The following is a 26,149-nucleotide window of genomic DNA, read 5'->3' on the forward strand; positions in this document are numbered from 1 at the left end:
CCGGGCGCTCAGTGACCGGCGACTCCGCCAGCCTCCTCCTTCTCCCCTCTTAGTCCCTCACCAAGATAATTGAGGATCATAATGCCGGGGAAGGAGCGCGGCGGTTCCCGCGGGCTGTCTGTCAGGTATCTGCTGTGTCTTCATGTCATCCGTCAGCATTGAGCTCTTCTGTCATCTCTCCTCAGCCTTCAGCGTCGCGCTCTCTCATCGTGTTCATTATCTCGGCACAGACCGGCCCTCCCCCCGCTCCCCCCCCNTCCAGTAAATGCATCTTTGTGCAACTCTCAGTCTCCGATTATGAATCGATGATCATGTGGTATAAGAGAGATAGATGGCTTTTAGTTCCATCTTGTCTCCCCTAATTGTAAAATATTAGTTACATTACACTGTGTCTTTTGATTAATGGAACTTATTTGGAGTAGCCTATCCGAACCCTCCCCCTTCTAAAGTCCTCCACTGACTTTTGAGAATTGAGTGATTTCACTTAAAGCAGACAAATAGGCCCTTCAGCGAGGAGATAGTGAGGCTGAGATACTGTGGGCAAGACAGGCTCCACAGACCGAGTGGTGGATTCTGGAGAAAGGCTTCCCGCCGGCCGGGCAAACACTGGGCTGCTAATACATGCCTACACGGGGGAACTTCTTTCTCTTCTTCATTTCACCCCCTTTTTGGCAACCCTAGCCCATCTCGCTGACTTGCAAAACAGGATGTGAAACAAAATTGAATTAAAATTAAATAAATTGCAGATTGCCACATTCCCACATTTGGCTTGCAAGGAGCCAGTCAGATCTGAACTTTGATGAATTTGAGCTCTCGCTGGGCTGGCCTCCTTTCTTGTGCACGGGGCAGGGTGTCAAAGGAGCGTTCTGCCGCCCGCATCTGACCTGGGGAGACGTTCGTTCTTTAGTGCAGAATTTATCTTATCGGGCACGATTTACTTAAGTATGTCTGTTGATAAACTAAGTCCTTGCCTTACAAAAGGGGAGTGGGTGGCTAAATTCCTTCTTATAAATGGTCACTGTCTAACTTTCAGTGTAAATTCAAATTCAAGGACAGGTTCACTTTCAACGTATCAGCTCAATTAAAAAGGTCTATTTACTGTCCATGTGTACAATGTCTATATCTCGGGGAGATTAGAAGATTGACTTCATTCAACCACAAAAGGGGACTACGGGTTGGGAATTCTAGAATGCATTTTGTTAGGGGCACTTTCAGGACACATGATTTATAAAATGCATGCAAATATTTAGATCTATTTCTGTACGATATGCTTAGTATTGTATTCTGACCTTTGGATTCTTATTTTTACTTTTATTTGCATGATTCTTGTAGACACTGACTATTATGTATTTTCTGGGGACATGCTATTTCATTTAATGTACTAGAGGCAGAAGATTGATTTTATTATGTGTATAGGAAGCTGGTAATGTTTTACTTTATTATTTTTTTTTTTTAAGAGCAGAACAATGTGTTTATGGCTGCCAGGAAAAGTGAAGCCAGCAAAATAACCATGCCTGAGCATAAAATTCATTCTGAGGATTCGATGCCCAGTAGATTAAGGATTGGAGGGCTGTGGCCGGGCCGCTGCGGCCCACAGCTGCTGGCTCCCCGTTTGGGTCTGTACAGGTGCCTTGCACATATCTGGAGAACAATGTCCACGTTCGCTCTGGGTCAGTAACTCGTCCCTCCTATCACCCACGCCTAGATTTTGGATTCTATTTATTTAGTTTTTCTGTGTGTCTTGAGTTCCTGGCTTTGGCGAAAGTGTATGCTTGAGGACTCTTTGTTCTGAGTATCAAGGGACTTTTTAAAATGTCAGCTGAGTTTGGGCTGTTGTGTCTAATAAACCTCCGTAGGGCTTAAGAGGCACTGCCTCCAAATTTTCATCAGCAGTATCACCCCCTGAGTTACGCACATCCATCATATTTTGAGAGTATTTTATAGAATATTCTTACTACAGCATGTGAATGCATATTGACAATTGTTGGCACTTTTATATATTCCACGATACACATTTATCTGTTATGGATCCATATACCAAATGTGTAGTAAAAAGCTATATCAAAAGGCAGTTATCTTGCGTGCATAAAACGCTCTCACTTGGTCGCTTTAATTTTCTGACTACAGCCTCTGAAACCCCCACTTCATCCTGATGGACTTCAATATTTCATTTAAGTAAAGGATGTGCCTGAGAGGGGGTGGCGGTGTTTCTGAGCCAGGGGCGGCTCTGACTCTTGTCTAAGGGCAGTCCTGTGCTGGGTCTACGATCAGCGCGTGAGTCACCGCACACGGGCTGGCCGCCCACCTCCTGCTCCCTCCGCTGGAGAGGTGGCGTCTCTGGGGCTGGGGAAAAGGCAGGCAGGATCTTCCAGGACCTGGCCTCTGCCCAATAAACAGCAGCCCAAGTTTATGGTCATAGCAATAGGCAACACAGACACACTCTGCGTGAGGCTCTGCGCTAAACCCTTGCCATGTGTCGCCACATCAGACCTAGACACTATATCTGAGCAGGGCACTGGCATTAGCCCCTTTGACAGATGAATAGACTGAGGCTTTGGAGATATGCCAGAGCTAGCCCGAGGCCGTGAGAGGCTGGTAAGTGCTGAGCTTTGGACTGCCGGTTAGCTCTTCTCGTTCCTTGAACCTGTCTCTGCGTGTTTGGAGTGACTCGGGCTTTAACTGAATGTTCAGTGACTCCTGTTGATTTTCAGATTCAATGAGACGGTGGCCCACGTCCAAAACCTGACACGCAGTGAGGGCTGAAATGCCGAAAACGTGTGTGAGGGGCCAGTGATGTGAGAGATAGTGTCACCCCTCTCTTTTTAAAAAATTTTAATGTTTTTTATTTATTTCTGAGACAGAGAGAGAGAGAAAGAGAGAGAGAGAGAGAGGCAGGGTGAGCAGGGGAGGGTCAGAGAGAGTGGGAGATACAGAATCTGAAAAAGGCTCCAGGCTCTGAGCTAGTTGTCAGCACAGAGCCCGACATGGGGCTCGAACTCACGAACCCTGAGATCATGACCTGAGCCGAAGACGGACGCTTTACCGACTGAGCCACCCAGGTGCCCCAACTCACCCCTGTCAAACAGAAACCGTGAGGGGGAACCCTCAAGTCTTCTTTCCCTTCCCAGGTTTCTAGGCTGTTTTGGGAGGGGAGGGAGTTCAGAAACTCAGTCATCTGGGAACGCTTCGGATTGGTTGTGGTTATTGGGATAATGCCACTGTCGGAGAGCAGGTACAAACCAGGAGCGTCCCTCTACGAGGAAGACAGCCAGGGCCCCAGGAGTGCGTGGGAGTTCAGAGTGGCCAGCAGGACCCAGGCTCATCTGGCCTCGTGTAACTCCCTGGGACCACGTCCCCGTGTGTCACGTCGAATAACGTGTGCCAGAGCTCGCAGCCAATTATGCAGCAAGGCACATGTGTAAGAGAAGAATAGGATAGTAATGCTGGTGAGAAGGAATAGGAAAAACAGGCACACGTGCTCAGTCCTTGGGACTGCGAGGAGCAGAAGCTGGTTCTGTTGCTAGATACCAGGAAGTGAAAATTTCAACGTGGCTTGTCGTTTGGCATCGTGTATTTTAAAAAATAAAATAAACATCTGGTTGTTTGAATGCAAGTGAGACTCCCCTCCTTGCTTCCCACCCCCCTGCCTAATTTCAGCCAAGCTGTGTGTGTAAACACAGTCTTAATTGACATCAGGTTAGGGGAGTCTGGAAAACAAGCTGCAAATCAGAGCACTGGGATGGACCGAGACCTCTCCAGGAATCCAGCCGTACTGACCACGTCCTGCGGGCCTCTCCGTCAGAGATGGGCCGGCACAGATACCCCTGACGCAGGGCCGCTGTCTTGGAGGAGCCCACGGGCGGGGAGAAAGATTCCCTGTGCAGGGCCCAAGGCTGAGCCGCGTCCTGCCCCGGGGAAAGTGGACTTGCTGGAACAGGCAGGGGGCTCTGGGGAGGAACTACTCGAAAAGGGGCTAGAACCTGGATAATTAAGCTTCGCGATGAATTTGGTAATGAAGCCTGATTTAGTTCCCATTCAGCTCCAGCCTCCCTCTCCGTATAACGACGTGTCTATTTTGAGACTCAGGAAAGAAATGCTTCAATTTGCAAACTAAATGTTTGTTTGGTTGTTTATTAATAATCATGTAAAGTAATCCATTGGAATCTTCCGCACTGAATGGCTGCCTCTCGGGCTTCATCCTTAAAGCAGGATCTTGGGGCTCTCCAGTGGTTCAGAGAGTCGGGGTCTGCAGCCATACCCCCTGGTTTCAAACACCAGCAGCTCCAGTCCCTGCTCCACCAGCCACACTAGCCAGGGTCATGCACCTTGGCTTCCCTAGCTCTGATATGGAAGCCCCTCCTCATAGGCCCTGTGAGTTCTCAGTGAGAAGTGGAGGTAAAGCCCTCGCATGTAACCAACGGTCAGCCCCAGGCTTGAAACAAAGGGTGAGGAATGTCTGATAAAACAATGCACTCACTTCAAACAAAAAACTATATATATATATATATATATGGAATGGTCTTTTTTCCCTTCCATTTTAGTAAATCATTTTACAAGAAATTTTGTAGCATGAACAAAAAGATACTGGCTAATTATTATGAGTAGTTTATGGCCTGGGGTCAGCAAGAAAGGTAGAGGAAGATGTGTTTAGGGGAGAGGACTGGAGGTGGAGAGGGAGATGCATTTGTGGGCAGTCTAAACGCCTCCTCAACAAAATCTAGAATATCTTCCCAAAGCAAACCAACCAGCTGACCAGCCTGCTGAATAGGCAGAGACGTTCAGGATCTCTCCGTATGAAGAGTGGAGTCTGCTCCAGAGTCCACACCCCCCTCCCTCCTGCCCTACCCCCCCAGATAGACTTTGCATCTGGACCAGGTTTCCCAAAATGCCTGTGGCCCCGGAGTTGGGAGTGGGTGGGGGGAGGAGGGGACGAGCCCACCCTTGCCTGGATCCCAAGCCACATGTAATAGGAAGATCCTGATAATAAAAATCTACGTGTCACCGAGACATTCCTCGACTGTTAGCAATCAGTTTGGGGGTGGGGTGGGGGGCAGTGGGAAATACCAAAGGACATCAAAGAGGGTCTCGTTCCCAGACTCTGCCCTGTTTCGAGGCTCCGTAATTTGGGAAGGTTGTGCGCTCAATAATTTGTGAGCCTCCAAACACGCAGGTTATTGTCTGCGGACAGATGGTGTATCGCGTTTTATCGCTTTTCCTTCTGTGGGCCCTCATATGTGGGACTGATGTGCGTTCTGAAGTCTTTGTCTCCTTCTAAAATCTCTAATCTGAAACAGCAATCAAGCACAAAGGCAGGGCTTGGGAAGGCATAATCAGAGTTTTAAAAGCAAAGGGGAGGGGGAAGCCAGAAATCCAACTGCAGTTAGGAGGCAGATGTGTTTGCAGAGAATGTGAGAGGTGATTAGGGCTTTAAAAGTGGACAAATGTAAGGGATCCCGGAGCGCAGAGGGAGAGGGAGAGCGGGGCGGTGGCTGCCGGCACCGGGGCGCCTCCTGGCATCCCCCACCCCCGCCACTACGTGGAGCCCCCGGGCAGAGCCCCCACCTTGACTGGGGGGGACAGGGGTCTTTGTCTCCGCAGGCAGCCACGGTGGGGCCTAAGCCGCCCCATCGTGGAGCTGTGGCCGCCCTTAAGAGTTAAATCATGTTGATATACAGGAAGGAAATGAAATAGACGAACTCACTCCTCTTTTCTTCCTACGGATTTTTCTTTTTTATTCTGAAGATAGAATTACTGTTTGTAAGCATCTGAAAGTCATTAGAGGCCCTGCAGTCTGTCAGGTGCCGACACAAGAAGCTGCTGAAACCAAACGGGTGCCTGCACCGAGGGCTGGGAATTTGTCATGTGCTGATGAGCAGTTATAATAATATATGAGCAAATCACAAGCATTCTGCAAATTAATCAAATTTTTTTCCCCTTCTCCCTTGTCTCTGGGAGAGTGGCTTTGCAGGCAGACGTAGGTGAAGCAGTTTTACTCACAGATGGTCGCTCTGGCATCAGATGGAATTTATATAACAGTAATTCTGATTTCCTGCCAAAGTAGCAGTGAACACACCAGGGAGATTGTAGAAGGCAAGTCATGTGGTTTTGCTGAGGTTGTTGTGGGAAGTTTAAGGGGGGAAATCTCAAATTTTCCTCTTTGCCTTTACTGTTTTTGCCTGAAGGGCCAGAAACGGAACGCCATTCTGCCATGGGCGAAATCCGTCACATCTTTCCTTGTGACTCGTCTGAAAGTGCTTCGCAGCTGTCGGAGCTGCTGGCGGTGACAGAGCTCCAGGACTCCTGATCCTTACTGGCGCCTTACAAGATCGGAGGGGGGCAGGTTCACAGGGTGGTCGCCCCTGCGCTGGCAGGAGGCAGGGGCCGGTGCCTCCTCGCGGCCGCGCTCACTTACCCTCCTGCTTCCCCGTGGCGTGGGGAAACCTACAAGGGCTTTTCTTTTCAAGTGTTTTATTAAATGAAGGGTCTAACAACGCTCACTTTAATTACACACGGGCTCCGTTTATAATTCCTCTGGATTTATTCAAGTAGTTGAAAACGATGGAGCCGGTGATAACAATGATCATCTGGGTTTAGCGGCTCAGAAAGCTGGGAGCGTGCTGGTGTGTAAGTGTGTGTGCGGCGTGGGCATGCCCCGGGTGTGCTGAAGGCCCCTCTGTGGTCCCACGACCCTGGCCCCCACCCTGCCCAAACTGCCCTGTCCCTTTGGAAGCCACGTCTTGCCAGGGAGGAAGAGGTCCACGAAGAGTTGGCGTTTTGGGGGACCACACGTTGAGGGACCAGTTCTCAACACAAGGTGCCTTTTCCCTGTGGAGGGGAAAATCATATCAAGATGGCGTGTACGCTGCGTTATGCAACAAAGTCCTGATGCTGTGGGCTTTTTCTTTTTCTCTCTCTTTCTTTTTCTTTTTTTTTTTTTTTTTCCTAATGTAAAGCCTGCCCATTTGTTTTGGTTTACGTGACTACAGAGAAATAAGTGGATTAGACAGAAACTTTAGCATGCTTCATTGCAGCTGGGTGCCGACATCTGTCATTCCTCAGCCATATTCTGGATCATGCCAGCAAGAGAAAGCAAAGTCTGACACCTTTGATTTTAGAGAGAGCCTTTTATAGGGGGAAAAAAGAGAAGAAAGGAGAAGCAATTCCTTTGTGACTTCATAAGAAAAGCCACCTCTCTTCTATGCTTTATTTATTTTATTTTATTTTATTTTTGGCATGTGACAACCTTAGTGGTACTCAGAGAGAGCCGAACATTGAAAAGTTTATGCTTCCATCTCTCCTTTTTTACTTCATAATTTTCTATTGTTCACGGTACCAATTTGTAGAATTGGGCATGATAAAAAGTAGCTATTTAAAATATATCCAGGGTGCCCATGTGTATGGATATATACGGTGGGTACGGATTGAGGGTGTCTGATTCCTTTATGAAAAGAGAGATGTGTGATTCTCTCTCACACATAAACTCACATTAGTACAATACCACGGCACCGAAATTTTATGCAATATGAGTGTTGCCGCTACACTGTTTTTGGTCAGATTTTCTGCAACCCATGTGAACCCCCTCCTCAAGCCATACAGTGCCCCCACCACCACCACCAAGAAATATACTGATGTTTTTATGAAGGCGTGTGTGGATAGTGAATTATCCACAGATAACCTTGAGTGCCAGCCTTTGGTGGATTGGATGTATGTTGCACCACTGAGGGTTCCTGCTGGGTGCTTTGGTAGGTCTGCCCCTCCCCCCGTGCAGTTACTAGTGTGGGACAGTGCACAGCCCACCATTGGCACATGCCAGTATTGGCCCCCCTCCCATATTTAAATTGTACAATAAAACAGAAACTACAATTAAGCTCTGATGGGTTCGTTTTAAGGGACACAATGGAAAACAGGAAACGTTTGCACCAGCAGAGACCACCCACTTGTTTATTTCACTGGGTGTGTACAGGAATGCCGCTCATTCATCTGCAGGATGCAAACCACACACAGACCTCACCCAGCGCCCCCTCCCCGCCCCCAGAGAAGGTGAGGCCCCGGCTGCCGGGCATGGACAGACACTGAGGACTCTGAGGCCCACAGTGCCTGGGGGCAGATAATGCCAGCAGTGAAGAGGGCCCCAGGGCAAACCCTGGCCAGCTAGGGGGCCCTGGGGACCCAGCTCCGACTGGCTGCCCCTGGCAGAACTTCTGACTTTTCAGAGCCTGCTCCAAATCCATGTTTTTATAGGAAATCTCTTTGTTTTGAAACATTGGCATTATGTCCCTCCCTCTTTTTTCTCTCATAGTGTGGAGGACCGTAAATAAATAAATATGTGTGTGCCTCCAGCTTGTGACCTCTGAGGGGGTGTGGCCTCTGAAAGTGTGTACGTGCTGGATAGCGATGGAGTCCACGGGGCTGCCCACTTGGCCACCTGGGCTGGGGGGGCAGTACAGGGGGTGGGCTTGGGCTAGCTGGGTGGTGACATCTCAGCATCACACCGGAAGCGGCTATAGCTGGCTGGAGACCTGGGGAGGAGAGGGTGTGGTTCGTGGAGCTGTAATGGGGACTCTGAGCTCCCCCGCAGGCAACACAGGAAAATGCACAGCCACCCAATGACCGGAAGTGCCCTGGAAAATGGGTGAGCCCTCCTGCACCCTCCTTGCACCCGCAGAATGGAGGGGCAGCACCCCGGACTGTAGCCTCCAGGGGTCTCTAGGGCACAGAGCTCTTAGATTGTCCCGGTGAACACCCCAGCGGAGGGGTCTTCGCAGTCACCTGTCAGGAGGGGTGTCTTGCACCTGCGGAAGGACACCAGGGAGGATGGGGGCAAGCCAGGTCAGGATATGTGTGCTCCTCACGAGACCAGAGAGAGGCAAGCCTGTTCAGGGTCAGGGCTACCCATGCCAGGGCGTCCTCAGGCCCCCATGAAGGTGAGTAAATGGGGCTGGACACAGAAGTCACCCACCCAAGGCGGCACCCAAGCGCTTCCTGAGTGGCTGCTCAAGGGAAACAAGCCCCAGGCCCCTCCTGCAGCCCCTACTCTGTGCGAAGCCGCTGGAGTTGCCCGTCTCCCCAGGGAAGGGAGAGACCCTCCAAGCCTGCGTCCTGGGAAGCCAGAGTGGGCAGTGCCTGACGAACACAATCCGGTGCCTTACTGTGCCGCGTCTTTCACAAGTGCCAGTGGGGCCCACGGCTGGGTCTTAAGAAAGGCTTCCGGGAGCTGTGTGGGCCTTGGCGGGTCTGACTGAAGGAATCTGCAGGCTGCAGTGGGCAAATCCCTGGTGGGCCTGGCAGTGGGTACGAGGTAAGAAGGGATTGTGAGCTGGAAAGCCAGGCTAAGGCGCAAGGTGCTGTGGTAAGAAACAGGGAGTCACTGAAGGTTGGAGAGCAAGGATGGGCACACGTACACACCGGCTTGCTGCGTGTGGCGTGCCTGCTACCTTTCTGTCCTCTGGTGGCCTTCTCCTGCCCGGAGAGTCCCCACTGTTGGTCTGAGGTGGGCTGCGGGTGCCGGAGGTGGGCCACGTGGAGCAGGCTGCCTGTCACAGCTTCTGTGAAACTCGTGAGGTGCCTACTGCCCATTTTGTTGCCATGGGTACTTAAGACAGCCATATCTAGCGCAATATCCTTAAGGAGGGAAGGTGCGGGCAATTAAGAGTCTGAAGAGGAGGCGCTGCATTGGCAAATCTCGGGAGCCCTCCCACTTTGGCCATCTCTGCAGTGTCACTCTAATGATTTCACTTAAGGGGTGCCTAGCTGGCTCCGTCGGTTAGGCCTCTTGATTTTAGCTCAGGTCCCATCTCGCAGCGCATGGGTTCGAGCCCCACGTCGGGCTCTGCTCTGATAGTGTAGAGCCTGCTCCAGATTCTCTCTCTCTCTTTCTCTGCCCCGCCCTCCCTCTCTCTCTCACTCTCAAAATAAATAAACAAACTCAAAAAAGGAAAAGGACAGATAAACGCCCCTCACGCATCCCACTCTCTCTGTGTAAATGACCCCCTGGGACATGGAACCTAACTCTGGCTCCTTCATGTGGGCTGCACGGTGACTTCCTTCCCAGGGAAATGTGCAGCGTGGAGAGGGGACAAGACCAAGTTTTGCGAGCAGACATCTGACTAGCACATCCTCTGCCAGGTCACCCAGGTCAGGGTGACAGCAGTGTGTTGACCCCATGCTAGGAGAAGCCGCTGCACCTCTGTGGCCTTCCGCCCCAACCCAGGTCTAACCGTGAGGACCCCCAAACGAAAGACCTTCTACAAAGTATTCCCCAAAACTGTCAAGGGCATCATCAAGGAAAACCTGAAAAACTGTCACGGCCAACAGGCACCTCAGGAGACATGACAACTAAGTGTAATGTGGTCCTGGATGGGATCCTAGAACAGAGAAAAGACATTAGGTAAAAGCGAGGGAAATCCGAATAAAATATGGACTTTACTTAATAATAGTGTATCAAAACTGGGTCATTAATTGTAACAAATGTACCCTACTCAGGGAGGATGTTAACAATAGGGAGAATGGGCGTGATAGGAGAATTCTCTGTATTATCTAAGTGACATTTTTGTAATTCTAAATCTATACTAAGATAAAAATTTTATTTAAAAAGATTTCTTAACAATTTTTTTAATGTTTATTTTCAAGAGAGAGACAGAGCGTGAGTGGGGGAGGAGCAGAGAGAGCAGGAGACACAGAATCCAAAGGAGGGTCCAGGCTCTGAGATGTCAGCGCAGAGCCTGATGTGGGGCTCATACTCACAAATCGTGAGATCATGACCTGAGCCAAAGTCGGACACTCAACCGACTGAGCCACCCAGGTGCCCCATAAAAGCTTCTTAATTTGGTTGATTTTCAGTAGACAGTGACAGCACAGCACCCCAGATCAGGAGACAGTCACAGCAGTAGCTGACACTGACCTAGTGACACTGGAATCCCTCCTGGAGGAGGTGGCATTGGGGGCAGGACTCTCCTGGGCCTGCACCCAGGAGAGGGAAGGGGGCAGGCCGGGCTGGAACACTATTCCCCTGGCCAGCATCTGTTACTCGGACACAGTGGGGAAGGGGGCGGGCCTGGATTCAAACCTTATCTGTTTGAAGAATTTCCTGTTCTTGGACCAGCATATTTAGCCTTTCCAAATCTCACTTGTTTTCATCTGTAAAATGGACCTAACAAGGTTCCCAAATAGTGTGAGGCTTAGTGGAGCAGAGGCCCGTGAATTGCTGAGCACTGTGTGTGGCATGTAAGACACTTGAAATAAACCTTCCCCACATATGGTTAGAAGTAGGGAACGACTCACGCTGGAGAGCGCCTGAGGTGTGGTAGCCTTGAATTAGAATCGTCATTCCAGTGACAACCCTGAAGGCAGGCGTCAAGGTGTCCACTTGCCAACCGAAGATGTCGAGGCCCCGAGAGGCTCACGAAGCCAGAGAGAGGCAGAATCCAGCTTTGCAGCAGCTCCCTTTGAGCCCGCAGACAGGGCCCAGCCCACTGTATCTTGCTGCCTTTCGACAGCATCAAATTCAAGTTCAGTTAGCATGAAAGCTGAGAAAGTGGGGCTGGATTCCAGGAGGTGTCTGCAGAGAATAGTGTCAGGCGGGGGGTGTAGGAGCCTTCCTGATCCTCCCAGATCTACACCCACCCCCCTCCCAAGCCCAGAAGGATCTGACCCAGGAGGGGCCCGCTCTTCCATCCCCATGGCCTCGAGGTGGTCCCTTTCTCGGGAACTCTGGTCTGTGCAGTGCAGATTTGGCCTTAAACCATGTTTATTCGTTTGCCCCAGGCGGCCTCTGTGCTCCAGGAGCCACCAGCCTTCCCCGGGTGGTCAGGAGAGGCAGCCGGGAGTGCAGGCCACGGGCACTCACTGGCAACTATCGATCTGGGATCTTAAATCATTCCCCGGGTTTTATGAAAGCATTTATGTTTATCATTAAATAACCTTCAAAGGGTCGATGAACTCACTTTCCTTTTTTGGAGATTTTTAGATGTGTAATGTATTAATACTCTAACAATGCCCAGTGTTCATCTCTGGGTGAGTGACTTCATCCTGAAAGATGATAGAGGAGACCAAAGAGAGAGGGTGCTGCCCTCAGTGTAAGGCGGGAGCCACGAACAGAGGGGCTGGCGGCTCGCCCCGCATCACACAGCAAACCTCACCCCTCCTCTTCCTGTGTTCTCTCCCAGCATTTCCAGGGGAGGGTGGATGCAGGAGTTGGAATGGTCCTCCTGGTACCTATTAATTCAGTCATCTAGTTACCTCAGTGTGACTTGCAGGTGCTTGTTGATACTTGGGGCTAGAATCTGATACCATGTCACTCACTTTGTGGCTAAGATTGTTCCAGCTCTGGCCACTGGGGGCTCTTTCCTTTGGCTCTGTGCTACTTTGACGTACTCCCATCAATGTGTGGGTCTTTTGAGCAATTGCTTACTTTCTGGCAAAAAAGCTCCAGGACCATCTTGTGTATTTCTTGTTCCTGCCCTAGAATCAGCCATTTCTACAAAAAGCTTTTGTTTTCTTTTTTTTGTTTGTTTGTTTTTAAGGGTTTTTTTTTACCTATTTGTTTTTGAGAGAGAGAGAGAGAATAAATGCACAAGTGGGGGAGGGGCAGAGAGCGAGAGAGAAGATAGAGAATCCCAAGCAGGCTTTGCACTGTCACTGCAGAGCCCTACGTGGGATTTGAGCTTATCAACCATGAGATCATGACCTGAACCAAAATCAAGAGCCCCACGGGCGCCCGGTTGGGTCCTTTTCTTGAGAATGGTGCTACAAATCAAGTGTGGGTGTGCCACTAGGACGTCACGCTCAGCTGACGGGAAAGGACACGTAAGTGTGTGTGTATACTAGCCCCTGCATATACTCCTATCTCTGTCACATATATTGAACTAAACACAAGTTCACACTGATGTCTTGATCCATTGCCACGTGGATCAAAATTTGCTTTTAAACTAGTGAAATCGGTTTTGGTAGTGTTTCAAATTAAACCACACATCACATGATATTTGAAACCTGAAATTATTTATACTAAGGATATTCTAAAGTGTTTTAGCATCTTTGATTAGATGGATGAATATTTTTTCGAAAACTGAAAACATAAATTACGTACCTGATTAGAACCATTCTTGCCTATTTGGAATTTGGGAAATTAAATATATATATATATGATGTGTGCAACTGTGAAAATAGCTCTTTCTGTTGGCTCCACGTGTGTTCATGTATATCCTTACCTGTCTCATTGCCTCTGCTGAGCCTACTGTAGCTGGAAGGAAAGCCAGCGTCCTGGGCAGAAGCCCCTCCAGTTTGCAGCCTCAGGGTCAGCTGCATATGTGCGGAGGGAGCAGCAGGTGAGAGCCAAGTGGGGACCAGATGACCACCGAGGAGTCCACTGCGTCCAACAAGGTGCTTGGATTCCTCCCAGTCCTGTGGGTCCTCCTTTGGGGCCGTGTTTCTAACATGCACCACTGGCCCTATAGGTGGAGCCATTTTCTTAACTACCAGCCTGCGTTGTGCAAATGTCCCTTCTCTCGAGGAATGCAGAGCACTCCAGGTGGGGTATGGCAGGGGAGTGGTGATGTTCAGGAGCCCTCTTGACCTCTCAGAGGAAGCCCTTCCCAAGCCTCATGGCTCCATGCGTGTGAGCTGGTCCTTTCTAGAAAACAGTACCATAAAGTATGGCCGTGGGAGACCCTTCTGGGCTCTTAGAAATTCTCCATGACCCTATGCCCCAAGGAAGGCATTTCAGAAAGGAAAATGGTAGTGTCTCCAGGTGAGCCAGCCCTGGCCTTATTGCAGGTGGCTTTCTTGGGGTCTACAGCCCCCCAGGCTGCAAATGTGGCCCAGGTGATCCAGAAGTTATGGCAGCAATGCTCTTGTTCATTGACCCACAGGTGGTCTTTTTGCATGTATTTCGGTGAACAATAAAAGGGCCCGGTGGCATTGATCTGAAAGGCTTGCCCTGGTTTGGGAGACAGATGGCCAGGCAGTATGAAGACACAGAGGGTGTCCGTGTCTCTGAGACTTGGCTGGGCAGTATGAGGACCCAGGGGATGCCTGTGTCTCTGTGTCTACCCCAGGGCCGGGACCCCACTCCCTCCCATTTACACCTGTGACCCTCTTCTGGACCCTCTTCCTTGGGCTGACTATCTACCATGACTGGAGACTGTCTCTCTCCACTCTAGATCTCCTTGACGTCCAGAATTATGCCTCTGTCACCACATATAGACCCTGCCTGTGGCAAAGCAGCACACGTATCCTTCCTTAAGAATGTTCTTCATCTCCAGGACTCTTTCCAGGCCTGTCCTTGGAGCCGTCGTTTTGACGGGACTGGAGGCTGGCTCAGGCTGCTGGATGTCCTCTCCTCATAAACTCTTGGCTCCTCGCTCCTCCTGCTGGAGAGGGTGTCCACTAGGCCCTCGCTCTGAAGGCAGCCTCGAGACTGTGGCCGGTCACTCAGTACGTGTTGGTGGGCGCTGTGTCAGGCATGCAGAAGAAATGCCCTTCCCACCAGGTGGTGCTGAAAGTCCTGTGTCATCCCTACAGCTTTCTGCTCAGTGCAAGGCATTGAGGCAGTGCTGAATGTGTGCTCGTGGAAGTGGGCGGGGTTCCAGGAGTTGTGTGATGGAAGCTGGGAGTCCTGTGGTTCGGTGACAGCCATGTGCACAATGCCTGGCTTTGGTGGGTGTCTCGAGGTCACAGCGATGCCTATTGCCCCTAAGTGGTGTGGCAGGTGACACGTGTGCAATATCACACACATACACACACACATTATGGTGCACACTCTCCCAGGGTGTTCATAGACTCCCTCCTGGAGTATCCTGGTCCTGATGGAAGATAGCCCTTTATGCACAATCTTCGACAAGCAATTTCCAGGGACTGGCAGGAGGAAGCAGAGAGGAGCACTGCTGTGAGGAAGTCCTAAGGTTGAATTTCGGGTCAGAAACCAGCTAGCCAAATACTCCTGCCTTTGGACAATTATGTAGTCTCCCTGGGCTCAGTTTTCTCATCTGTGAGATGGTAAGGCTCCTCTGTAGCCCATGTCCCTCCTGCTGATTGCGAGGACCATTGCTGCAGTTCCCAGAAATGTGCCCAGATGAGGTGTCCCGAGGCCGAACTCCAGTGGTGGGCCGTGGACTCCTCCACCCCTCCCACCTGCCACCCCGCGCCTGGAGAGAAACCATCAGTTCGGAAAGTCGGGAAGCCCCGTGAAGCAGCCTCATCTCTGCCCACAAGTGTGGGGCTGTAATTAATGGATGGTCCCCCAAGGGGAAGCATTTTCTGCTCCCCCTTAGGCACAGGGAAAGAGCAGATATTTCCATCGTAGCAAGTAAGAAAAATATCTCGTTTCCTCACTTTTGTTATAAACAATGTACGACTTGCTTTCTCCTTACTCCTCTTGACCCTCCACACTGTATACATATTTATATATTATTCATAGTGGATTAAAAATGAATGTGCTCTTTACCACGGCTCTACGGCGCAGTGACAATACAAATTAACGTATGATGTACTTACTTTTCACATGGCAGTGATGGGAAATGTTGATGGTCTCGAAGTGAGAGGTAGAGAGATGGAGTGTGGTGGGGGGGCAGCGGGGGGCACCCATCTGGCCGCACGTCAGGGCTCAGGGCCCCGGCTGCAGACAGGGATTAGGGCTCTCTGCAGTCAGCGGTGCTGCAGCTGGGCTGGAAAGGCCTCCTCACTTCCCTTCTCCCATGGAAAGAGGGCCCTCATCCCCAGTGGGTCCTGTGAGCCTGGCCCTGTCCAGCACCCTCACTGGGCTTCACCTCCAGCATGACCTGCTCCCTGACCCTTGCACTGATGCCAGGCTCCCTATCCCTGCGTCTGGGCTCAGGCTTGTCCCTGGCTGGAGTAGCACTTCTCTCCCTGTCCCTTCTGGCTGCCTCTCCCATTCTTTCTCCCATCCATCCACCCATCCGTCCATCCCTTCCTTTGCTTGAAAAATACCGATGGATATCTGTGATGGGCCAAGCACTGTGCTAGGTGGGGAGAAACAGCAATAATCATAAAACCCAAAAAGCAAGCCCCACTGCCCCTACACCATGGAGCTGTCTCATGAGGAAGACAGACGTAATTGTTTATTTGTTCAGTTACCCTTTGCTGGAGCCTCTACCACAGAAGATGGCCCTCATCACCGTCATGGTGAGTCTGGGGTGATCAGGCCTCCTTGAGGCAGAGGCAAGGTGTGCTAAAGGATACAGCTACACAGTAATTTGATGAAGTAGGTGAAGAGAGCAGTACAAATTAGGGGAACAAGAAGGGATGGACCAAAGGTCCTGTGGCAGGAAGAAGTATGAAGCATTTGGAGAACACAGAGGGTCTGTATGGCAGAGACAGCAAACTGGGGGGTTTGAGGGTGAAGACAGTCGAAGGAAGAGCAGGGGCTCACCCCCAGTCACCTCTACTGTATCACCACCTGCATTGCCCCAAACTGTTGTTTCTGGCCTAGCTCTTGGCTAGAACAGGATGTGCTAGATGGGGAGATGTTTCTGGCATGGGGTCCAACCCAAAGCCCATCCTAACCCACATTTGCTGAACTGCATCCAAAGAAAATGCAACATTCACAACGTGCTCTTTTGGACTTTGAAGGTCTTCCATTTTCTCAAAGCTCTTGTCCAAGGGCAGATGGCCCAAGGACAGGTAATATCTCAAGCCTCCACTGAAGACCACATGAGGCAGGTAGCACAGAACAGTGGCCTGTGAGACAGGCTGTAAGAAGACAATGGGAACAGCACGCATGACAGTGACAGACAGCTGATGTCTATATAGTTCAGTATTCTTTCCAGATTAGACACCTTATTCCATCTGCTCCTCACAACATCCTGTGATTGGAGGTATTAGTATTACTGCTCCAATTTGTTTTTTTTATTATTAAAATTTTTTAACATTTATTTATTTTTGAGAGACAGATCATGAGCAGGGGAGGGGCAGAGAGAGAGAGAGAGAGGCTCCAAATGGAAGCAGGCTCCAGGCTCTGAACTGTCAGCACAGAGCCCGATGCGAGGCTCAAACCCACGAACTGTGAGATGATGACCTGAGCCGAAGTCAGACGCTCAACCAACTGAGCCACCCAGGCGCACCTACTGCCGCATTTTCAAGGTGTGGGAACTGAAGCCTCGAGAGATCACATTCCTTACACGAGGCAAGACACAGAGGAGACTGAAGTTTGGGTTACGTAGCCTCCCAGCCTCCTAAGGGGAGAAGCTATGCTTTGAACACAAGCTCCTGGCCAGACTCACACTGTCTACTGTGTGGCAGGAAGACACCTGAATGCAAGGCAAAAATGCCAAGCCAAGAGGGCTCCCTGTCTTCAACACCCTGGAGGGTGGTCCTCCTTGCTTGGGTTCAGCTGGAGAGAGGCCATGTCTTGATGCTAGTTGCTAATGGGGAATCTTTTTCTGCTTCTTGGAAATTGATGAACATTAGCATCTTCATTGCCACCTGCAGACCCAGGTGCATCGCCAAGTCTATCTCCAGGCTAGCAAGGTGGCACATGTAACCGGCCTGGATTCCAGCTCACTCAAAAGAGACCGGTAGAGGTCTGCAGAGTTCACAGCTCACCAAGGGGTTGTCCTGTCACCCTGAGGGCGGCCCCAGCTTCTCCTCTGGGGACCTGGGGACAGATGTCCTGTTTCCTTCCTGAGGTGGGATTTCCCCCAAACCCCTCCTCCACCCCAGGCACGAGCTCCTCAGCTCACTTACCCCCTGTCCCNCACACAGTGAAGTATTCCGGAGAGCTCTCAGATTTGGGGTTTATTCTCAAGCCCTTTCTTATGGTCTCTGACCAAAAGCTCACAGACCTCCACAGGCATCGCTGCATTTGCGCCAATACCAGGGGCTTCAGGTGTACAAATAGTGTAGAGAAACTTGAATTGATTCATCCACGTTTAGCTGGACTCCGAAATGTATCAAATTTCAAAAGGGCTTTGTATAACAATAGCTTTCCGTTTGGGAGTAAATGTTTGTGGCACCAAGGGACAGACTTCTGCTTAAAATTTGATCCTTTGGAGAACAGGCCTTCTCTGGGCCTTTCAACAAACCACTCAGAAAATGTGGGNTCATGGTTCTTGTAAGGATGTTGGAGGATTAGGGCATCTGAGTACTTTATATCTGGTGGAAAAATAGTCTATAGTCCTGGTTCACTGTGTCTTAACTTCCTCATCTGTACAATGGGGCTGATGTCACTCCTTGACCAAAGTTCTCCACAGCTCAAATATGAAGATAGTATACAAAAATATATGTGAAAAACTATAGAATGTAGGCTTGTGGGATCTTCAAGTGCTGCTATTATTATCTACAATGCTTCTACCTACAGAGTATATTAGAAGGTCAGGATTTATTATGATTCTAATATTGTATAGACTTCCTTCTAAATGCACACATGCATATGCTATATACATTTACATCTAGATTTCCATCTCAACTAAGTTAAAATGAAAATGATTTCAATACTAATGTTTGGATCATGGATGTATCCAAATATGTCAGAATTATAGCATGTCTTTGACTCTCCCAAGAAATAGAGACTCAGATAGTGCCATAGGTTAAAATCACGATTAGTATTTTAAAATCAGTTAGTGGGGAAATGCACAAGGTGCTCTTATGCCACGTTGGGCAATTCAAAAAAGGCCTTCATGGGGCACCTGGGTGGCTCAGTCAGTTAAGTGCCAACTTCGGCTCAGGTCATGAACTCGTGGTTTGTGAGTTCAAGCCCTGCGTCGGGCTCTGGGTTGACGGCTAGCTCAGAGCCTGAAGCCTGCTTTGTTTTCTGTGTCCCACTCTCTCTTCGCCCCTCCCCTGTTCAGGCTCTGTCTCTCTCTCACACAAAAGTAAAATAAACATCAAAAATTTTTTTTTTTAAAAAGGCTTTCATGGTGAATAAATGTGATATTTGAGGTTCTCCACCTGGCTTGCCAAGATGCATGTTGCAGTGCTCCGCTGGTGGTACAACTTGCAGAGAAGCAGCTTCCAAAGGTTGTAGCATAGAATTCATACAGAAATATATTATTCTTAATGGTAATGGAAAATATAATTTGGGACACCTGGGTGGCTCAGTCACTTAAGCGTCTGACTCTTGATTTTGGCTCAGGTCAGGGTCTCATGGTTCATGAGATTGAGTTCCTGCATCAGGCTTTGGACTGATGAGACTGGAGCCTGCTTGGGATTCTTTTTCTCCCTCTCTCTCTCTCTCTCTCTGTTCCTCCCCTGCTGATGTGCATTCTCTCTCTCTCTCAAAATAAGGAAACATTTAAAAAAAAAAAAGAGAAAATACAATAAATATTCTAGAACAGATGGGCAAAAGCAGTGGAAGAACAGACACATTGAAACCTGGGGACCCGAGGTAGATGTATTGAATGATACCATGGTTTGGTCATTCTGCTTCATGGTTGTGTTAGACTTTTTGGATCACGGTACTAAGAGTTCTGGTTTTAGTTTTGATTTTTATTTATTTATTATTTAGAGTTCTTAACTCTGGAGAGCGGTCGACCATGGTGCTCTTCTCCACCAGGGACTTGCTACTGCAGTCGGTGAGCTAGCTCTGGCTTTGGGTGAGCCACAGCCCTTAGCATAGTGGGTGGCCACCGAGCTGCCCCTGGTGGCTACCCTGAAAATGCAGTCCATCTCTGAGAAGATTTGGGCAAAACTTTAAAAACACTTCCTGGGCATCCTGAGAACCGGTGTCTTGGTTCTACTCAGGTTCTCTGGATGACCTTCAGTTAGTTCACATGCCTCTGGCTATAGAGTTGGGCCCTCTTTTCTTATCCTCAAGAGTTGCTCTTCCAGAGTACTCAGAATCTTCTCTCCCTGGGTGTAGTTTGATGTCCACAGTGATGACGACTTCTTGAGTTGGGTGTCTGGGTCTTGGGATGTGCTTGAAACTCACTGATCCTCCACTTAGGGCTGACTTAGAGTCACTATTCTGAGGGAGAGAATGGTTTTTCCTGCCCTATTGCCACTGACCAGATTCTTCCCTGTTGTCTGTGCCCTAAGTCCAGTGTGACGAATAGGGCCACTTACATTCTTTGTAAAATTCCTAAATCCACGTAAGAAATATGCATCTCTATTCTCCCTCCCACCAGCCCAGAGCCTTCCTTGTCTTCTGTGGGAGAGGTGACCAAGCCCTAAGGGTGGCACTGAGTAGCAAGAAGACAGGAATGAGGCTGGCAAATATTTCTCTTACCTGCCAGTCAAGGCCTGGAGCGCCTCCTGCTGGTTGTTGCTGCCCATCTTGCTGCGTAGGCTATGAAGAACGACCAGCAGCAAGTGGACTTTCCTTGGGTTTCATTTATTCTGAACTCCAAAGTCCACAGATTTGCAAGTTGGTTTTTGGCAAGTGGGAAAGTTGATCAGATTCAGCCTCGTGTTAGATGCAACAGTAGAAACCAAAGAAGCAGAAACTCTATCCAGAAATGTATAATAATACCTTCAAAAAAAAGGCAAGGTGAAGCAATAAGATAATAGTTGAGTTCCATAAACAGTTCACATCTGCTTGCTCTGTGCCAGGTAGTGGGCGTGGCACCAATGGTCCTAAGAGGGCTATGCTTCCTGCCGGCAACTCACAATCAGGGGGATCAATCCACAGTAGCCCACAAAAGCAGCATCCCGGCTGGGCGGAACCTGGAAAGGCGAAAGAGAATGGATGTGGTATTTCAGGGAGAGGGTCGCACAGAAAGGGCATGGAGACCCTGCAGAATGGAGCCTTTCTGCAGAGACCCTTAATGCTTTGGTTTGGGGTGGACAAAGGAAGGGTGCTCCAGAGGAGGCAGGACAGGTGGCTGGGACTGGACTTGGAGGTCCTGATTATTTCTTAAATGGCAGGTGGCCATCAAAGATTTGAGGCAAGGAAATCACAGCTGAGCTCCTGCTTTAGGGGCCCACTCTGGCATTCCTGGGGGTGGGGGTGGGCTGGAGGTTGGCCACTGGGAAACACGAAGCCCTCCTACAGGCCGCCAAGTTCATAGTCTAGGCAAGAATTGAGACACACTGGATCAGCCTCTGAGGGGAGATAAGAAAAAGAGAGGGTTACCAGGTAGAAGAGATTCATCCTGGAGATCAATTGGCTAGGAGGGAAGAAAGAGAGCACTAACTGCACAAACCAAGTAAGAAAGAAGGAAGACTCTAGGACCGTGTGCAGTGGGAAGTGAAAGTAAGCTTCAGTTCCAGACATCTGGTTGGCCATGCAGTTTCTCAGGAACAAGACTGCTTTGCTAAGTAGATACACAGGACTTCTGCTCTTCCTGTGGTAGCAGAAGTGCTAAGTGTGCTGTTTGGATGTTTTCTGGTGTACGTGGTTGGGCCTATTTATTTACTTGTTTATTTTTCCGAACAAATGAAACCCAGCCCTGGGCCTTGACCTCTCTGGGTGCTGGTGGGTGGGACAGTACTCATGAGCTTCCAGGAACAGACATGCACAGCTTCCAGGCATCGAGGAGAATCCAGTTGTTCTGCTATAACTTCCCAAACCAGATGCTTTATGGGTGCCCCAAGATGGCAGAAGCGTGTGCATTTCTGCTGTACATTGGGCCAGGGAAATCAAGCACAGAGGAGCGGGTGGGTTGCCACAGGAGTCCACCTTCTGTTCTGATTTAGAGCATTTCTAGAAAAATTTGAGTTCAAGGGTTTCTATTCAAAATCTAACTTCTTTAAAACTACACAAGCCGTGGTTATTTGAACATTTTGGTTCCCACCGATATCTTCCAGTGCTGCCTCTTGAAACCCAGTGGTTGTGCAAATTCCTCCAGCTTAGTACTTCTAGCCCTGCCCTGGACCCACGGCCCTCTGTCACCCTTCTGCAAACACACACTCCCTCCTGATGCTCGGTTGCTTATCTGTAAAGACTTGATGGGAGGATAAGAGAGTGAACTGGCTTAGTGCTGAGATCCAAGTCAGAATCCCAGGCAGAGGGATTTATGGCTTTGTGTGTGTGCAGAAGTGAGGTCAGCAGAGTACAGTCCTGGGGTCAAATCCCTCTTCTGTCTGCTTTTGTACAGCCTGGAATCTAAGAATGGTTACTACGTTTTAAATGGTTGGGGGGGAGAAAAAAGGAAGAATAACTATTTCCTCTCCCATGAATATTATATGGAATTCAAATTTCAGCGTCCAAAAAATAAGGTTTTTAATGTCATCAATAAAATGTTGGAAATTTATTTCCTCTCTTGTCACAGAGGTGCCTACGTAATATCTTTGATTTTGTGTCTTGGCCTGCAAAGCCTAAAATACTGGCTATCTAACAGTGCATGGGGGAAAAAAAAGATCTAAGTGTTGGGAACATTCTCTCCTGTCACCTGGAAAGTCTGAATTAAAGCTCTCCCTAGGATGGAAAGATCTTGTAAATCCCTGTCTAAGTTATTATTAGTTGGTAACTTATTATTTCTCCAAGTGACTTATTATTTGTCCAGATACATATAGTGGCTACTTTTCTGTCCTTTACCAATTTGATTTTTGCAAAGTATCTGCAATCACAATATTGATACCACTGGTAATAATGATGCTGTCCTCTGGGCCGTGGGGGTCGGGGAGGGAGCAAGCAGGAAAGTTGACCAGTCCCTCTTTGTACCCGCAGGTCACAGGCCTTTCCAGTGCCGATACTGTCCCTACAGTGCCTCTCAGAAGGGAAACCTGAAGACCCACGTGCTCTGCGTCCATCGTATGCCTTTTGACAACAGTCAGTACCCTGACCGCAGGTTCAAGCGCTCCAGAGTCGACTCGGAGGCTTCTGGGAATTTTGAAGACCCCACAGCTGTCAAGGCGGGGAGCTCAGCAGAGCTAACAGAAGAAGGCTGCAAAACCCAGGAGCAGCGTAACTGAGCAAACTGACCTGTATATTGCAATATTATTTTACACAGTTTTAAGATTATGCATCTGGTAAAAGAGTTTGCTAACTGCATTCCAAGGGGAAAAAATCATGTACAACTCCCCCACTAGTGTATAGAACATTTAAAAAAATTTTAAAAAGATATCTATATATATATATTAAAGAAAAAAAATCCCCAGCCCTTGAAAATGGCTGCTAAACTGTTACCCGGCAACAAGTACTTCCAAACAATGCAGGTGGAAGAGAAGTGATTTCAGAAACGCTTGGTGTCCTCCAAGCTTGAGAAAGCTGGGGGCCCTTCCAACTCTTAAGTCGTCTTTGTCCCAAAATCATGCTCTTAACGGAAAAATGATACCATCTAAATGATTTAGTGTTGCCTTGAAGATGGAGGGGCTGTGTTTTCATTGTTGAAAACACCTCTATAATCTGACACCAGCTGCTGCCATTTGCCTCCCACCCTAATGAGATGTGCTGGGAGGGAGCTGCGGTGCCAGTCAGACTGGAGCGGTCACTGCAGAGAAAATCAATTCACGCGGGGTCCCAACTGCACGCGCGAAGAAACCCTAGACCGCCTGCAGCCAGCGCCAGGGCTGACCGGCACTGCAGAGGATTGCCATCTTAAACGTGCATTTAAAAAAACAAAAAACAAAAAACAAAACAAAACAAAACAAAACACAGCCAAATGAATCAATGTTAAGAAATCATCTGCAGACAAATGCCCATTGCAGGTTTGAGGAGTCATTCCTTTTTTTTAGATCAAATCACAGTATTGAGGGAAATGCTGTTTTCTTGGTTGTCTGGTTTTTGTTTTTGTTTTTTTGATGGAAAAGAAGTTGCCAATAAAAAAACATTAGGGGTACATTATGTAAAATGTGGTCTAGGCAAACTAGCCAACCCTATCCGTAGAAGGTGCTGGTGAGAAGTGGGAATCCACGTAATAATAGAAAGATTGTTTTTTATTATGATTTTAAACATCTTACTTGAATGAAGGCTGCTCCGGTCCTTATGATCAGATTTTTTTCATGCATTCGTTTTTGTACATATCACAGAAATGAAGTGAGATTTTCTTCTCCAACAAGCTCTTATGAAATAGCTTGTATTAAAAGACGGATCTAAACATCCTGCTCTCTATCGCTAATGAAGAAAACTGTTTGAGTTAAAAATGTCTGTTTTTGTAAAACAAATGTGTTCTATATTTTTGTAGATTTTAGATTTTTTACTGATTGGATACTCCAAATTTATCAAGTTCTGCACCACCCAGAGGGAGATTTTGAGGGCCAATAATGAACCACTTAACTCATTAAAAAAAAAAAAAAGATTTAAGAAGACTAGTTAAGGGTTTATTCTTGAATCTGCTAGAATGGCATACAAGTTCAGCCTCTTAACATCCTTCCTTTGAGTGACACGAAATTGGTGCTGTTGTTTGTGACGATAGAGAAGTATTGAAGTATTAACTTCTTCTAAAATGAAATCATTCAGACTTAAAAAAAAAAAAAAAGTCGATATTTCCTTGCAGGCTGGGAGCACAGAATAAAACCCCAGGGCCTTAAAAACTTCAGCTCTGCCTACAGCAGTTTACAAAAATTCTAAACTGCTATCAATGTAAATAAGATGCTTAGCGCTACCCTGAGACCGGAAGGAATCTCAGGCTAATAAGGAATCCGGTTTGCATATGCTGTTGAGAGAGTGTCACCTACCCAAGGTTTCGGTGAAAACGAGGCCGCTGTTCAACGTGGACCCATCTGGCATAGAGCAAGCTGCTTTCTTGTTTTTCTAGAATAGTTCTCACTGCCTTACTTAAATCGAGTTGATAAACTTAATGCAACTGTTTCTATGATCCTAGAGGAAGGACTGAAATGTTATTGAAAACTTTCTGACTGTAGTGAGCTTTAGGATTTTAACTGCACTACTGTGTTTGGTGACTGTGCCAGTCGCTTGCTTTCTGTGTGTTTGCCCCGCCTTTGGTATCTTAGCAAAGAAAAAATATTAAAAAAAAAAAAAAGAAGAAAAAAAAGTAAAAAGAAAAAAAACAAGAGGAAAAAAAGTGAAAGAAACATGAGAGCCACATTCCATTTCTAGCACTTTGGGCGCTCTTTTGGTCTTCTTTTGTGTCTTCTGAGCATCGTCAGATGCGACAGGCAATAATTCTGTTTGTGACACTGGGAACATCCCCTCTTCTTTGTGGCGTGTGTGTTGATTCCATTTTGTCCAGTGCTACCGTGTCCTTATCTCCCCCTCTGACACAGGCCTTTTTTCCAGAGCATTTGTAACTTGTAATACAAACAAGTGACAGCCACAGTGATGCAGTGTCAGTTTCTGAATGTCACCAGGTCCTCCTATCTAAACATGTCAAGTTTTTTCCCTGTAAGTTCTGTAGTCTGTGATGCTGGTCATAATACTGTCTACATTCCTACACAAAGAAAAAAAAAATCTATCTTGGAGGAAATCTGAGATCAATAGCGTAGAGGATTTTGTTGCTATGCTTGTAACAAGTAGAAAACTTTGTATTTAAAGTTTATTCTTGGTCATTATTTATTATTATAATACATCAGTTGACAGAACTTTATTCTGGTATAGAAAGTATTAAAAGTTGTTTTTTCAGCAATGACTGTTTCTTTCCGCTGTTAGAATAAAATGTCTTTGAAGCAGTCCGGTTTTATCCAGTGTTTTACGCAATAAAACCTCTACCTCTGGAAAAAAAAAATCTTTTCCTACTCACTTATGTTTATTAGGAAGAGTAAAATGTATTTTTGCAGCTTTGTCAGACTCTGCTAAGGCTTGGTCAAACTCCGTTTATTCATCAAAAGCTCGGCAGTGTCCCGTGGGGCTGGTCCCCACAGCCGTGTGCTGTTCAAGCCCAGTGAGTATCTCTGTGCGGTATACACAAGGCAAGAGCATGTGTGTGTGAGTGTGTGCTCACACCCACGTGCATGTGGGAATTACGCTTCTTCAAAGGTTCGTGGACACTGTTTTCAATAAGGTAAAACCAATGGAAATACACACGTTCTTCCTATCGCAGAAATGATATAAGAAGCTGAAAGCATTGGGATCTATTATTCCTCTTTATTGGTAGAAAGTTGTTTAAAAAAATCATTAAATGCAAGGAAGGCTTTTACAGGGGATGATCTGAATTCTTCCTCTGGACGAGAAGGAAAAGAATAGAGAACAGTAAAATTTATGGTATGAGGGCTACTGATAACGCAGTGATTTGAGAGGGTTTGAAATGTGTTCCCCACACTGAGTGCCCAGGGTTGCTTTTTGCTTTGTTTTTCATTGATGTTGGTTTGGTTTCAAAGCCAAGCTTGCAGAGTGTGGGCTGCGGCTCTGGAGTATGGAAGG

At 48.0% G+C, this 26,149-nt stretch overlaps 1 protein-coding gene across 1 annotated transcript in view; it reads left to right on the forward strand.

Moving 5' to 3' along the window:
- The window catches only part of ZNF536 (zinc finger protein 536), a 437,569-nt gene extending 414,531 nt beyond the window's left edge, over nucleotides 1-23,038 (forward strand). Inside the window, exon 7 of the mRNA XM_077754626.1 lies at nucleotides 22,559-23,038. Coding sequence (XP_077610752.1) covers nucleotides 22,559-22,803 — 245 coding nt within the window. The 3' untranslated portion in view covers nucleotides 22,804-23,038. The remainder of the gene's footprint in view (nucleotides 1-22,558) is intronic.
- Nucleotides 23,039-26,149: the final 3,111 nt, after the last annotated feature.

Source organism: Crocuta crocuta, unplaced genomic scaffold (assembly GCF_008692635.1).
Source record: "Crocuta crocuta isolate KB4526 unplaced genomic scaffold, BGI_CrCroc_1.0 scaffold121, whole genome shotgun sequence".
NCBI classification, from domain to species: domain Eukaryota; kingdom Metazoa; phylum Chordata; class Mammalia; order Carnivora; family Hyaenidae; genus Crocuta; species Crocuta crocuta.